This window comes from Megalobrama amblycephala, linkage group LG14, assembly GCF_018812025.1.
Source record: "Megalobrama amblycephala isolate DHTTF-2021 linkage group LG14, ASM1881202v1, whole genome shotgun sequence".
Classification (NCBI taxonomy): Eukaryota; Metazoa; Chordata; class Actinopteri; order Cypriniformes; family Xenocyprididae; genus Megalobrama; species Megalobrama amblycephala.
In genome coordinates, this window is record NC_063057.1 from 3,897,496 (window position 1) to 3,914,154 (window position 16,659).

Here is a 16,659-nt window from a genome sequence, read left to right on the forward strand (position 1 = left end):
GGCAGTGGTAGTGCAGGTCGTCAGTGAGTCAAAGTGAAGCTGAGGTTGAAAGTAACTTGTTGGTCAAATCATTGCTTAATCTCAGTACTCTCTTAGAAGAGAAGGTTCTATATAGAACTTAAGACATATTTCTCCATGCATAGAACCTTTTGGCCTATAAAGAGTTCTTTGAACCCCTAAAAGATACTTTAAAATTGAGTCAAGAACTCTAGGGTTCTATATACTGTAGAACTCCATTTTTATAAAGGCAAGATATCGCCTCAGTTTTGAACGTACCGGGTGAGTGTAAAATGCTGCTAGCTCTATAATCTAACGTGCTGACGATATTGCCGATCAAACATTTTAGCCCTGGATGCTAAAGATGGCTTTCACACTACTGTTAACAGACCTTAAAATTAGTAGTTAAAATATCACCCCCAGTTCTCGCTGAAGAACAGGCAATATCTATTTTGTTTACATCTGCTTCCACATGAGTTCACTTGAGGTGCTCCCTCTTGCATGATAATCATAATAATGTTTTGTCTTGTTGTCTGTGATGCACCATGATTTTTCAAATTCTCCTTTTGTTCATGATACAGAAAATCGTCCCAAGATCGCATGTACGAGGTGGTTTCAGCCCACTTGAAAAGTAACTCTTGAAGGGTTTGTTTGTGGTGAGAAAGCAATCCGACCCAACGGGCCAACAAACCAGGCCATTTCACCTTGTTTGTTTTGCTAATGCCTCTCAAAATGAATCACCTTAACCTGGAGCAAAGACAAAAGTGAAATGCCTAATTGAAATTTAGTCGGATTAACATATATTTCAGAGCAACGGTCCAAAACACAAAAAATACTGAAGTTTACAAGGTGTTTAGGGAGCACCTTATAGACTTTATCTGATTTATTTCATCTCATTTAATCCTGACGGATGATCACAGTGAGTGGAATCCCGGAATGTAAACAGGTGAACGGGTCCGTTTAGAATTGTTGCCTTGTAAAAATGAACCGAACAAAGAAATAATTGCAACAATGTAACAATTTTTTAAATAGATGTTTCGGAAACAAAGAAAACAACCTACAGGTCTGGGAGCAAGACTAAGTTCAGTTGAACAAATAAAAAAATTAAATATACCACCAAGTTTCTACAGTATGTGATAAAATGTGTTTAGAGTTGTGTGTTGTACATGGTAAATCTTTGGCAATTGCCATTTTGTTTGTTTAGATGCTATATTCAGTGCTGCATTATATGGTTGGATGTTTGAGATATTCAACTGACTTTCAATGTTAATAAGCATTTTTAAAATTCTTTCACTGCACACACACATCCAAATCCTTTCAAATGCACTACTTATGTAAATCCATGCATTTGCACATTCTTAACTCATTTTAAGAGAACATTTCCAACATTACTTACTGTGTTTTTTTAGATAATGTCCTATGAAAAGAACTTTCATAAAGACTTAGTCGAGAAACATTAGGCTGTTATTAAAGATGAAAGTCACAGAAATGTTTTGTGTTTCAGGTTGGTACAGAGGATTCGTCCTCAAGAACCCGAATGCCAAGGTGAGCAACTGTCTCTTTGTCTTTTATCAGGTCTGTCAGTGTTGGATGCTATTTTCTGTTACTGAAATATCACAGCAACACCGTCAGACGAAACGCATGGATCAAAGCCAGTCTCTCTTTTTATTTCTGTCTGTTTGTTCCCTTGATTATTAGTAGACTTATTCACTTTATTTTGGTTTGTTAATCTGTTATCTCTTTCTTTTTAGGGCATTTTCCCATGCAACTACATTCATCTGAAGAATGCGCATATCAAGAATAAGGGGTGAGTTGAAGGAAAGGATGGTGAACATTCAGACCCTCTGAATAGCTGAGTATTCAGCTTGATTAATCTGTACTCGCAGATATCCAGCTTCTCAGTATAAAGTGCAAATATGCACATTTTACACATCTCGCTATTGTTATTGCAATAAAGCCATCTTAACTTCCAGTTTGCATCTGCAAAAAAAGTAATTCCAATGACGTTTGTGTTACACCACTAAACAGTCTGTTTTCACATACTTTGATTTGTATTTTTCAATGAGAAAATGTTCAATCATTACTAGCTTGATTACTGCATATCTTTGCGTTAGCATGTTAAATTCAGAGTGAATGGCAATCAAACCTATGAGAACTCACGTAATTCATACATATCTGGCAATGTTATTGTTTTACCTACTTCTGTATTCTGCATCCATGCGATATAAGCAAAGTTTGGTTTTCTAGATTTTACAACTTTTTTTTTTATTAGTGTATGGATATCTGAGACTGGGCAGCCTGAACATAATGCTAAATGAATGTAGTGACTGCGAACAGAAGGAAAACGCCAGCGCTCCACAATACATCTGCTTTTTCTTTTGATTAACGTACAGTATAGAAAGCGCAGAACCAGATGAGGTGTATCTCATATCTGTTGCGCTGTGTGCCGCCCACATTTGACTCACAGGCAGTTTGAGACGGTGATGCCGACTGAAGACTCTGTCATTACGGAGATGACGTCCACCCTGAGGGACTGGGGTGCCATGTGGAAGCAGCTCTTTGTGGTAAATACTGTTTGGGCAAACACAGCAGTCCGCCCACAGCCAGACACTGGCTACGTGAACTCTACGTGCACAGATGCTGATGGGCGGAATATATTATTTGTATTTCAGCTGTTGATGAGGGGGAAACTGTTTTTGAATTATTTTTACACCAGATCATTATATTTCCGTGGTACAGCAGTATAGCCCATTATTAAAGCTGCAACTTCAACATTTCAGTTGCTCTTTCCTTCCCTTTTGTTTACCCCCATAGAAAAATGAAGGAGATCTCTTTCACAGACTGTGGCATGTGATGAATGAGATTTTGGACCTTAGGCGGCAGGTTTTGGTGGGTCACCTGACCCACGACCGCATGAGGGATGTCAAACAGCACATCACGGCACGTCTGGACTGGGGCAATGAGTGAGTACCACATCACCTGCATGATGTAATAAAGTGACAGGTTGGATCTCAAAACAACCGTCATGAACATGTTCAGGTCATATTTCACACAAATATAAAAGAAAAATGAGGATTACATTTTATTCTGCATGAAGAAAATAAAGTGTTGACATTTTTTAATGTCAACACTTTATGGACAATTAAGCATAATTGCAATAAAATTCTCTGCACCATAATTCCCCCCAAATTGTCATTGTTACCATAATTTTTAAAGGTGCCCTCGAATGAAAAATTGAATTTATCTTGGCATAGTTAAATAACAAGAGTTCAGTACATGGAAATGACATACAGTGAGTCTCAAACTCCATTGTTTCCTCCTTCTTATATAAATCTCATTTGTTTAAAAGACCTCTGAAGAACAGGCGAATCTCAACATAACACTGACTGTTACGTAACAGTCGGGGTGTACGCCCCCAATATTTGCATATGCCAGCCCACGTTTCCAACATTATAAAAGCCATTAGACAAGGGCAGCCAGTATTAACGTCTGGATGTGCACAACCAAATCATCAGACTAGGTAAGCAAGCAAGAACAATAGCGAAAAATGGCAGATGGAGCAATAATAACTGACATGATCCATGATAACATGATATTTTTAGTGATATTTGTAAACTGTCTTTCTAAATGTTTCGTTAGCATGTTGCTAATGTACTGTTAAATGTGGTTAAAGTTACCATCGGTTATTACTGTATTCACGGAGACAAGAGAGCCGTCGCTATTTTCATTTTTAAACACTTGCAGTCTGTATAATTCATAAACACAACTTCATTCTTTATAAATCTCTCCAACAGTGTAGCATTAGCCGTTAGCCACGGAGCACAGCCTCAAACTCATTCAAAATCAGAAGTAAACAATATAACAGTATACAATACTCACATAATCCGACGCATACATGCTGCATGTATGATGAACACTTTGTAAAGATCAATTTTGAGGGTTATATTAGCTGTGTAAACTTTGTTAAGGCACTGTTCAAGGCAAGCACGAGCTCTGTGGGCGTGGACCACGGGATTTAAAGGGTCCGCAGCATAAAATCGGCGCGTTTATAATGATGCCCCGAAATAGGCAGTTAAAAAAATTAATAAAAAACAATTTATGGGGTATTTTGAGCTGAAACTTCACAGACACATTCAGGGGACACCTTAGACTTATATTACATCTTTTAAAAACATAATCTAGGGCACCTTTAAAAAGTCATATAATTCATGAATACTTATAAGTACTATTTTCCCTTCTGTTCAAAAGTTTGGGGTCTGTAAGATTGTGTAATGTTTTTGATATGATAGAAACTTGATAAGTTTCTTATACTCATTGAGGCTCCATACAATAAAAATCACAGTAAAAACAGCAATATTTTTAAATATTATTACAATTTGAAATAAGTTTTCTATTGTAATATATTATATATACACATGATCCTTTAGAAATATGCTATTTTATCTTAATATGCTGATTTGCTACACAAGAAACATTTCAAATCGTCCCCCTCTATCATTTTCATCTCATTTTTATTCGTTGACAAAAAATAGAGTAGATTTTAGTTTTATTCATTCAAAGCGCATTTTTATTTAGTCATCGTCTCGTTTTCGTCTGTGAAAAAATGTCGAGGACTAAAATTATGACTTAAATTATTCGTCAACGAAATTAACACTGGTCGGCTGAAGACCCAAGTTTGGTTTGAAGATGAAAGATGTACCAAGCACAATGTTCTCCCACAATTCCTGATTTCTAACACACACTTGCAGTGTTCGGCCTTTGAACGGTCTTTAACATAGAAATATGTTGTACACAGTCTGGTAATGCTGTACTGTTTCTCTGCTTTCACAGGCAGCTGGGTTTGGACCTGGTACCCAGAAGAGAGTTCAGCATGGTGGACCCGGATGAAATCAGCGTCACCGAGCTCTACCGACTGGTACGTCTGTTTTGCTGCATTACCATGACAACCCCATTCCCGTTCCTGAGTTGATCGTCTGAGAAAGATTCCCGATTTGGCTACCTAATCCCATTCCGTTAAATGCAATGCTCAGCTCGGGTAACAGGCCCCGTGGGGAAAATGACAGTAATTCTGAGCCGCACTGACAAGATACGCCACAGAAAATTACAGTCGTCATGGATGTGGAAGTCTGGTTGCCGGCCGGAGGGGTTGTTGACAGCGGGGAGTCTCTGCTGTGATATAATTGAGTTATGCGAAGCACATTGAAGCATTACTTTGGCTAAACGTGACCTGAAGTGTCCCCATACTGTGTAATGTAATCTAATAACCCTCCGCTGCCAGACGGACTCCATTACCGTACCCTGTCTGTGGTTTATGTGGTGGGCGCACAAACTTTTGCTATCAACTGCGTGTGAGATGAAACACGAAGCACATGTTTGCAACCTGCAAATTGCTGATGGCCAAAAAAATTTATTAATTTGAACATGGAACTAATGTTATATAAGGCTTTATTTAAAATTAGAACTGGTGTTTATGATGAATGACTATTGAAGCTAAAAAGGAAGTTCTTGGCAACATTTATTGATTTATTTGGGTTATTTTGTGCTATGATGGTCTAGTTTAGCTGTGATTGAATAGCAGGCTCAACAGGATGGCGTTTTGTGTGTGTTTAGACGGAGCTCATTACCTGTGACACATACCCAGTGTGCTGTGATGAATAGTGTGGGAGTGAATCAGGTCACCCAGTCTCACCACACACACTTTAATTAGTGCTGAAGATTCAGACATCACCACAAATGTGTGTGTGAAAGAAACTGAGAGATTGGGAGTGGGGAAACAATGAATACACCACAATAATATGGACAGTCTGTATCTATATCTGTATATACAAGGCTTTTTTAATCAGTCTGATTTAGTTGATATTATTGGAAGCAAATATCATGGCTTTTTTGTCCACCTGAAGCATTATACAGTTTTTCTGTTGGCAGCTTTTTAGATTATAACTTAAAATGTTTTGATGACCAATTTTATGGCTATGAAATTTTAGATCATTTTTAGATGTTTTAATTTTTTGTTATTTTTTAAATTATTGGTGATTAAAAATAATTAGTGGTTATTGGTATTAGCGAGGTTGGCAATCCAGATTTTCTTCCGATTTTAAATTATTGAAAATAATAGAACTGAATGGTTTTCGTCACGTTTGATTCTGTTAGTATAACATTTGAATCTGAATATACACAGCTCTGTGTGTGTGTGTGTGTGTGTGTGTGTGTGTGTGTGTGTGTGTATATTCAGACACACACAGACAGACACACATGTATAGTTGTTGTCATTGAGTTTTTTGTTACTTGTTGGTTCTTACTTTATTATTCCTGATAATTATTACCCCACACACGCTCGATCAGGGCACAGGTGGTCTTTGTTTGGAGTTATTGATGTGAAAGTAAGCGGTTTAAGAATTCTAGAAGCTTCCGTGATCTGACCCGACCTGCCAAACAGGGAATAAAGTCTTTATTGAAATCTTTTTAGCCTATTCATTCCCATTAAAACTCTGAAATTTGAGCTTTGATTAACATAATTTCCCCTTAAATAAGGAATTTCTGCGCTCTCTCTCTCTCTCCCTCTCTCTTTTTTTTTCTTCATTTATTAAAGTTAGCATGAAAGGGAAGTTGTGATAGTCTTTTGTTCCCTATTGTGATCCAAGTGAAACAGCTTCTTGAACAAGAAAAAATGTAGGGCGGGACTTGATTTTGTCCATGGGGAATTGATTGGATGGTTGTGGTTTGCTATTGGTCAATCTCATGTGAGTGTCAGGTTGTCCCGCCCTCGTGCCAGTAAACACGTCATCAGAGAAGAGATGTTGGTGCAAAAGGGAGGGGGGAAGTTATTTTGATTAAAGATTACGAGGGCACATGAATTTAAAAAAATAATAAAAAATATGTGCACGGATAAATAATTTATAGTACTGTAGTATTCCATAAAAAAGTAAATTTTGTATTCATAGTGACTTTAATGTACTTAAAGGTGCTAAAGAGGATGTTTTGTTTTATACATTTTTGCAATATTACTTGAAACTGTCTATACTAACTGATAAAAGACTATTTATTAGGTGCACTGAAAGGAATAATATTAATATACATCATCTGTGCATGAGGTAGGGCCTTAAAAACATTAGCCAATCTTTTACGCAATCATCGCGTAAACGATTGGCCCTCTGGCTTGTCAATCACTGCCATGACGTTCCTTGTGAGAGACGTGCGCGGCTGTGCGCTCCAGTAACTTTCCACACTCTGCAGGTGCCGCATGCAATGTTTTTGTCAGGAGACAGGAGTAAAAACTGCAGATTATGAGTTACCTGCGGTGAGTCTGACATAATGAATCCACTAACACGACACAGCGTGTTCCAATACTCGTGCACGAGTTTTGGGAGGCGTTCCCTCGAAATGAGCTGTGAAGGAGGGGGGTTGTTCTTACGCATGCGCTCATTTCAAAAACTCACAGTTTTTGGTTTCTCAGTCGACGAAAAGATCCTCTTTAGCACCTTTAAATGCTTCCGTTTTTACTCACACATCACCTTACAGTCAGTTCAAACCAAATTTGTGAATACAATTGAAATATTTAACATTATGTACTTTACATGTGCTAGTATCTCGCAAAAATACATTATTTTAAAATGCATGATTTCTGTGATATTCATGCATTTAAAAACTACTTGCTGTAACTAAAAAATTAATTGCAAGCACCTCTTGTTTGCACCCCAACACCACAGTGTTCTGCAGGGATAACATAAATACTCATAAGACTAATTCGCTAGTGGTTCCCTCAATTTTCCTATGGGTTTTTATAAAGAAGTTTTTCAGTTTGAGTGAAATAAGGTCTCTTCACATAAGTTTGGACGTTTTGTTCTATAACAACGTTCTATAAAATGCTTTTGAAGCTGATGTGTCTATTTGGCGAAAAAAAAAAATGGCATTTTGTTTTCAAGATGGTTTGGGACATTAATTGTAATGACTGCCTCTTTACTTGAATAATTGCTTTCAAAACTTTCTATGCTAATTAAGTGAGGAATACTTTGTTTTAATTTAATTGGTTAGTATTATAAGTTTTTAAATTAAATTAGTGTTCATTTGTGTCTATCTCTGACCTCATGCATACACACAGAAGCACTGAGAGAGCATATGCACTGCTCATTTGGCCTTTTTATATTTCACATCACGCCTGTTCACACCTCTGTGTCCTCACACAGTGCATGTTTTGACTACACCATCCGATAGATGATGCTCCCAAGTGACAAGTGTGTTTGTTGCACAACGGTGTGAATGTGCACTTAAAATAAGAATGTGTGCAGTGATGTGCGTGCATGTATGTTTGTGTGTGTGTGTGTGTGTGTGCGCATTTGACATTGTACTCTGTGGTGTCATTGCAAAGAAAGGAGCATAAAAACTGAAGCAAATTAGATTTGGCGGGCTGTAAAGGAGCCGTGCTGTGAACATGCAGCCGCTGGGATTCAATGGAATATTCAATGCATTTCTGCTTATATTATGCACAGCTTTTCCTGCTTTTCTGGGTATTAAAAAAAAGAAACATAATGCAAAGGTAGAGCCTTATTTGGTGTTTACATGCATTGTGAATCCTTACCAGGGTCACTTTTTGTTTTTCTTCATCTTGCTCTATTGAAAAATGGTTGCATCACATGTAATGATCTCTGTGTTTGAATGGATAGATGGAGCATCGACACCGAAAGAAAGAAACTCCGACTCCTGTCAGCACACATCACCTGTTTGTCCATTTGAAGAGTCTGATGAGCTCAAACCTGGGTGAAGAACTGGAGGTCTTTTTCTTTATCTATGATAGTCGAGAGAACAAACCGCTCAGGTGAGCATCTAACTGATCATTTATATGGTTGTGTGATTTGTCAGCTCATACACTCATACATAAAGGATTATTAATTTCCTGATAATTTATTCACCCCCATGTCATCCAAGATGTTTATGTCTGTCTTTCTTCAATCGAAAAGAATTTATGGTTTTTGAGGGAAACATTCCAGGATTTTTCTCCATATAGTGGACTTCAATGGCTACCAATGGCTCAAAGGTCCAAATTGCAGTGTAAATGCAGCTTCAAAGGGATCTACTGTACATGATCCCAGATGAGGAATAAGGGTCTTATCTAGCGAAACAATTGGCTATTTTCTAAGAAAAATAAACATTTATATATTTTTTTTAACCACAAATGCTCTTCTTGCACTGCTCTGCGATGCGACACGCATTACGCAGTCATGTTGGAAAGGTAATGCGTGACGTAGCCGGAAGTACCGAGTGAGTGTTTCCAAAGCGAATGTGCAAAGACCAAGTAAAACTCCCTTTACAAAAAAATTTTGAAGTTGGAAGAGAAAATGAGAGTTTGCCGCGGTACTTCCGCGTGACCTTTCCAGCGTGATTACGTAATGCATGGCACATCGCAGAGCTATTGCAAGACGAGCATTTGTGGTTAAAAAGTATATACATTTTTAATTTTTGTAGAAAATGACCGATCGTTTTGCTAGATAAGACCCTTATTCCTCGGCTGGGTTCATGTAAAGCCCTTTGAAGCTGCATTTAAACTGCAATTTGGACCTTCAACCTGTTGAACCCCAGTGAAGTCCACTATATGGAGACTGAAGAAAAACGGATATAAACATCTTGGATGACATGGAGGTGAGTAAATTATCAGGAAATTTGAGTTCTGAAGTGAACTAATCCATTAAAAGTTTTTTTTTTTTCTTTTTTTTTTTTTCTCCTAATATATTGATTTGCTGCTCATGAAACATTTCTTATTGTTACATTTGAAAACAATGGTGCTGCTTAATATTTTTTGTGGAAACCATAATATTTCTTTTTCAGGATTCTTTGATGAATAGATTTATTAGTTATTTATTTTAAGCAGTGTTTTTGGAGCAGTGTTATAATGAAAAATCTTCCTTTGTGGAAAAATGTCCTATTTGCGTCCTGAACTAGGATGTGCTCTTCAATCATAAGCTCATTACATGTGCTTCCTCCTGTGTTTGTCCCTGGCCACTGCCAGACAGATGAAAAACAAATAAACAGATTTCATCAGGGAAACACACCTGCAGTTGAGGCTGTGAGAGCTTTCAGACGGTTTTGTGTGTGTGAGTGTGTGTGAGTGTATATACCTGTTTATCTCATCTAATGGTTAATTACAGACTCTAACTGTCTCAACAGCTGCACAGTGGCATTTGCTCATTGTTTTCCTTCTGTTCATTGATTGGAGTTTTTTTCCACTCAGTCCCTGTCTGTAGTCTTGAAGGAGAATATTAATGTGGCCCTGATCCATCACTGATTTCCCTACTTGGTTAGATGGCTGATTTCCAGTTAATTATGTGTCCCTTTTTTTTTTTTTTGCTTCTATATGGTATGGTAGCACTTTTTTTTTCCTTTTTTTTTCTCCAGACTAGCCTGCGGCTTCAAATCTGTTCAGTGTCCACCCTTGACAGCTCCTGTGGATTTAATCACGATGCTTCATAGATTCCCCCAACTGCAGTGAATAGGGAATCACTAGGGCTATATCCTAATTTGAATATTTGACACTGCATATTTGAAATGTGCTGTTGATGAAGAAAGTACATACTTCTGAGTATGTAATAAAACTATATGATAAAATGATAATTTGGAGATACACATTTTTTCACTCATTTTTTCTGTAATTAATCATGATTAATTGCACCTAACATTAAAGTTTTTGATATATTTTGATATTGTAATAATTTCACATTTAATCTCCAAATTAATGTAGAAGCAACATAACGACAGTATATTTTAAATATCTGAATAGTTAGTAAAGAATAGTAAAGGTGCCCTAGAATCAGAATTTGAATTTACCTCGGCATAGTTGAATAACAAGAGTTCAGTACATGGAAAAGACATGCATTGAGTTTCAAACCCCATTGTTTCCTCCTTCTTATATAAATCTCATTTGTTTAAAAGACTTCCGGAAAACACTCGGATCTCAACATAACACCGACTGTTACGTAACAGTCGGGATCATTAATATGTATGACCCCAATATTTGCATAATGCCAGCCCATTCGACGCATTAGACAAGGAAAGGCAGTATTAACGGCTGGATCTGTGCACAGACAAGGTAAGCAAGCAAGAACAACAGCGAAAAATGGCAGATGGAGCAATAATAACTGACATGATCCATGATATCATGATATTTTTAGTGATATTTGTAAATTGTCTTTCTAAATGTTTCATTAGCATGTTGCCTAATATACTGTTAAATGTGGTTAAAGTTACCATTGTTTCTTACTGTATTCACGGAGACGAGAGTCGTTGCTATTTTCATTTTTAAACACGTGCAGTCTGTATAATGCATAAACACAACTTCATTCTTTATAAATCTCTCCAACAGTGTGTAATGTTAGCTTTAGCCACAGAGCATAGCCTCAAACTCACACAGAATCAAACGTAACCATCTAAATAAATACTTTACTCACATAATTCGAAGTATGCATGCAGCATGCATGACGAACATCTTGTAAAGATCCATTTGAGGGTTATATTAGCTGTGTGATCTTTGTAAATGCACTGTATTATAGTCGAGAGCTCGTGGGGCAGAGGGAACGCATCTCTTAAAGGGGCCGTGCTGAAAAAATCAGTGCATAGTTAATGATGCCCCAAAATAGGCAGCTAAAAAAATTAATAAAAAAAAATCTATGGCGTATTTTGAGCTGAAACTTCACAGAAACATTCAGGTGACACCTAGGACTTATATTACATTTTGTAAAAAAACAATCTAGGGCACCTTTAAGACTTTATTTAACTTATTTAAGACTGCGCTTACAAGGATACTTGACAAAGTGGGCATTTTGACATACTTTTGTGTGTTTTTGTCTGTTTAAGCACGAAAGAGAACACGGTTTGAAGCGGCTTTCTGTGAACACGAGTCGTGTGCGTGTCACACTGACAGGAGATACACAAACAGCGTGCCAGTACAGATTTTATTTTATTTATTTATTTATTTTTTGTTGCATCTTATCACCCTTGAATGGTTTAATAGCACTTGAATGAATGATGGCGTAGTCATATAATGTAACGCTAGCTAAAGGATGATGGAAAAAAAAACGGATGCTGCGTTAATTGCGTTACATTTTGTACGCGTTTTTAACGCGAAAAAGCTTAACTTGTACTGATCCTGCAACATGTTGAGTGATTCAGCATCAGTCCTGGTGTTAGGCAGCTCTTGTTACCATTTATACCCATCTAGTGGCGCCCAGACAGTGAGCGCTGTTACTAAAAGACGAGGATCCTGTTTGTGTTCATTTTTCTTTAGACGGTTTGAATGCTGCTACCAAAAGCCCCTTGTGTCTGTGTGTGTGTGTGAAGCATGTTGGAGAGAAAGAGTCTATCTGTGTTTCTCCTCATTTCTGCCACAGGTTGTGTACAAAGTGCTGATTGACAGCCTTCTGGGTAACGACTCCCCCTTCGTTCCCACGGGACCGTTTTGTGGCATGGTTAATTTATCCAGCTTAGACGTACAGGGATCATTTTCCATCCGTGTCGATTTATCCAGCCAAGTCCGGAGGGAGGCGTGTGGGTCGTATCGGTGTCCCATTTGAACTTGCCGTGTTACAACCTCTGGCATCAAGGGAGGAAATATCAAATTCTCTGTGATGTGCCGGGTGAGAGTGAAAGAAAGCCGCCTGTCTGTGTGTCATTGAAACGCTGGCGTGATGTCCGCCGATAGGAATATCCCACTATCCACAGACGGCTCTTTAGAAAGCGATTACGGCCCTGCAGCTGTGTGTCAAAGGCCAAAACATCCTTTGTGCTCCGGCTTCTGGTGATGGGACGCTGGGATCGCAACAATGCTGAGTTAATTAACGTGGTGTTTGTGTGAAGGGCCGGTTTAATATAAGTCCGTACATGAATGCGTGTATATTCCTGAGTGGATTGTATCTGGAAGTTGCCAGCTATTGTTCCTTTTGGGAAACATTATAGGGTTGCTATTCTTTTTATTATGAAGCTGTGAAAGTCATCATGTAACTGGATTATGAGGTTGGTCGGTGATGGACACGTGTGTTTCCCATTATTGCTTTGTATTGACAGCTGGCAGTGTCCATCATGGTTGGCAGAACTGATGTTACTTATAATAAAGCATCCTGATCAAGGGCATGATGGTGGCACCTTGGGAATCACAATTTTTCTTTCCCCCCAAAAAACAAAACAAAACTGTGGTACAGTGATGTTTTGGATGTAAATACCATGGTACATATCCAGGAAAAAGTAAAGTATTAGTATGGTATGTGTCTAGTAAACATTGCATTACCACGATTGTTGATTTTCTTTTAATTTCGGTTGGTGGTTTGTTTTGTGTTTTTTTTTGTTTTGTTTTGTTTTGTTTCAGTTTGATTTTGTTTGTTGGTTTGGTTTGGTTTGTTTTGTTTCGGCCTGGTTTTGTTTGGTTTTAAGTTTTGTTTGTTCATTTAAACATGTTTTTTTTTTATCTGTTTGTTTTTGTATGTTTAAAAACCATGGTAAAACTTACATCCAAAGACATAGTATTACCATGGTACTGGTACTCGTCCAAATAACATAGTATTACCATGGCAGATGTATAAAAACATGGTATTACTCTATCTAAAAATTGGTATTGCTTGCATTGCATGCTAATGTCTCAAAATAGTAATTTTATTTTTTGTTTTGTTTTGTGAACTGTTATGTTTTAATAATTTAATATTTATTGACAGTTCAACATCTGTTAGGATTAACAGTTTTATGTGTGAGAGCTTGCTTGGTAAATATTTTATTAGGCAGAGTGAATTTAACAGTACTGTGCCTGCTGTGCCAAAAAAGTTACACACTGTATTTTGTCCTTAAAAATCTAATTCTTTGTGATCTTTGTGTTTTTAAACTGCAGAATGAACTCAGTGTTTAATCTGAAAGTATTTATCTCGCTCTCTCTTTGTTTCACAGTGAAAGGTTCTTTGTTAAACTCAATAAAAACGGTCTGCCCAAGTTTCCAGAGAAGACTGAAAGACAATGCACACTTTTTGTGGTGAGTGTTGAGATTAAATCACTCCCAGGCTAATCATGCAGAGTAATCGGTGTTGATTAAGTTTCGTTTGTATTATTCAGGATCTGGGGAGCGGCGACCTGAGAAAAGACGTGTATATTGTCGTTCACATCATTCGGATTGGTAAAAGCCGATATCGTCTCTACAGAATAATTACTGATGCCAAAGACCCTGCAGGCAAGTGATGAGAGCTGATTGCTTTGTGTGTGTGTGTGTAGGGAGGATGGGTGCAGGAGAGAAGAAGAACACGTCTAATGTGCAATACAGGCGTCCATTCGGCTGTGCTGTGGTCAGCATCGCTGATCTCCTCACTGCTGACTCCAAAGACGACCACCTGCTGAAGGTTTATGCGTAAGTGACCCTCAACACATATACATATGCACACACGCGCACAGGTTTGTTTTTGTTAATTGTGAGGACATTCCATAGGCATAATGGTTTTTATACTGTACAAACCGTATTTTCTATCGCCCTACACTACCCCTACCCCTAAACCTACCCATCACAGGAAATTGTGCACATTTTTACTTTCTCAAAAAAACTCTTCTGTATGATTTATAAGCCTTTTGAAAAATGGGGACATGGGGTAATGTCCTCATAAGTCACCCTCTCCTGTAATACCTATGTCATACCCATGTCATTATGCAAATTTGTGTCCTGATATGTCACAAAAATACACACACACCTCAAGTCAGTGAAAACCGGCAAGTATGAGACTAATTCTTTTCCCTGATTGGTCAGATTGGTTGAGGTTGGCTGGTCACCATCATTTTCATTTGCTCTACCAATTAATTTCTGTCAAAAAACCTGTAAATATAAGGGGATTTTAAAATTATAAAGTGTGCCATGAAAATAGTCTTACATGATGACATGGCATAAAACCCCTTAAAAAAAGAAAAGAAAAAAAAAGTAATGTACATCTCTAAAGAAGTCAAGAAATTGAGATTTTTTTTATTTTGTTTTATTTTATTTTGTTGTTTTGTTTTGGTTTAATAAAGATAACTCATCCAACAATTTTATTCACAAAGTTACCTAAAGGATTTGTTTTGAAATTATAAACATAAAACATCTGATTTTTTTTTTTTTTTTTTAAATCTCAAGTGGACAGAGAACATTTTATATACATTTTTGTTTTTTATATGTGCAAGTCAAATTATCTTTTGTCTTTTTAAAACTGATTTTACATAGTTTTTGCCATGAAAAAAGTCTTAGATGACATGGCATGAAACACCTAAATAAATAAATGTGTTAAAATAAATAAATAAATAAATAAATAAATAGTCATGTACATTGCTGAAGAAGTCAGAATTTTATTTTATTTTATTTTATTATTTTATTTTATTTTATTTTATTTTATTTTATTTTATTTTATTTTATTTTATTTTATTTTATTTTATTTTATTTTATGTGCCTGGCTATTAACTAATCACTGGCTAATTACAGAAACAAAGTTGTCTTCATCCAAGGGGTAATGGGGACCCAAAAAGCTGATTTCAAATGGAAATAAGCTGAAATACAAATGGAAATCTGTAATAGTGTGGCCTAGTTTGCACTGGAGGACAGACAGATGTGTTTGTTGGTTGACACTCACACATTATCATCTGGCTCATGTCCAGTCCTTTGGGCTGTTAATGTGATTGCTGTTCTTTATGTCCGTGTGGCTGTGGGATTGAATCTAGTACACCGATTGTCCTCTGTTGTTTTGTTTTTTGCAGTTGCAACACAGAGAGCGATTGGAGTCAAACACACGACAACATCATTAAAAAAGTCAACTCCAGATACAACCTTTCAGGCTCCAACACAGGTAATGAAGCTGCCACAACCTTGACATTGAGTCAAGTCACTTATTGAAAACAATCTGCATAAATGGGTCAGAAATCACCATGGTTATGACATCACAACTACAAGCACATTTTAATGTCCAGCAGCTTGGTGTGGACTCGTCGTTACTCATTATACCTCTATACAAAGAGGTTAGCCAATTATAACAGAGGTCATTTACATATAGTCTTAAAGGCACAGTAACAAAATCGTTTTTAAAAGTCAGAGAGAAGCTGGAAAATGGTCACGAAATCCCCAATTAAGACTGTTTTTGGTGCATGAAATTTGATAAACATTATAAGTGGACTTCAGGGAAAATAAAACCTTCAAAAGTGTATTTCCCCTTAAATTAAATACCCCCATTTTCAGCATAATGCTTGTGTACGAGGGTTGCCAGCATATCTGGCGGTGGTATAAAGATGCTTGGCTCTTCCAGAAACCTAATTTGCATGATGACTTAGAAGTTAATAATTTTAGAAGACGCATGAAAAGACCTTCAGGGTGGCTTATCCAAACATGGTAATAAATTTCATTTCGGCAGGGAAAAAAGATAAGCATATAAAGAAGCACAAGTATCCAGATGGTAGTTTTGCAGCTTTTTGTCGATTTCTGCATTTTCTGTGAAGAGCTTGTAATTGCATGCGTCACTTCCACACCCGTTAGATGTTGAGTAATCACACTGCAAAGCCAAGGAATAAATTATGTCATTTATTCGACACATTCCTCAGCACACCAGACAATGGACAATAATGCTCACAAAAGTTGCATCTTGCTAAACTTTATCTGAATAAATGAAGATATGAGTTCTGCTAATATATGAAATGGTT

General features: G+C 37.2%; 1 protein-coding gene across 5 annotated transcripts in view; it reads left to right on the forward strand.

Annotated features, from left to right (window-relative positions):
- The window catches only part of dock4b (dedicator of cytokinesis 4b), a 113,596-nt gene that overhangs the window by 38,374 nt on the left and 58,563 nt on the right, over positions 1-16,659 (forward strand). For all 5 annotated transcript variants that reach the window (XM_048156240.1, XM_048156242.1, XM_048156241.1 and 2 more), the window contains exons 3-12: positions 1,502-1,542; positions 1,749-1,804; positions 2,465-2,561; positions 2,812-2,960; positions 4,828-4,912; positions 8,658-8,809; positions 13,912-13,993; positions 14,074-14,134; positions 14,230-14,362; positions 15,727-15,815. In XM_048156240.1, the coding sequence (XP_048012197.1) occupies positions 1,502-1,542; positions 1,749-1,804; positions 2,465-2,561; positions 2,812-2,960; positions 4,828-4,912; positions 8,658-8,809; positions 13,912-13,993; positions 14,074-14,134; positions 14,230-14,362; positions 15,727-15,815 (945 nt within the window). The remainder of the gene's footprint in view (positions 1-1,501; positions 1,543-1,748; positions 1,805-2,464; positions 2,562-2,811; positions 2,961-4,827; positions 4,913-8,657; positions 8,810-13,911; positions 13,994-14,073; positions 14,135-14,229; positions 14,363-15,726; positions 15,816-16,659) is intronic.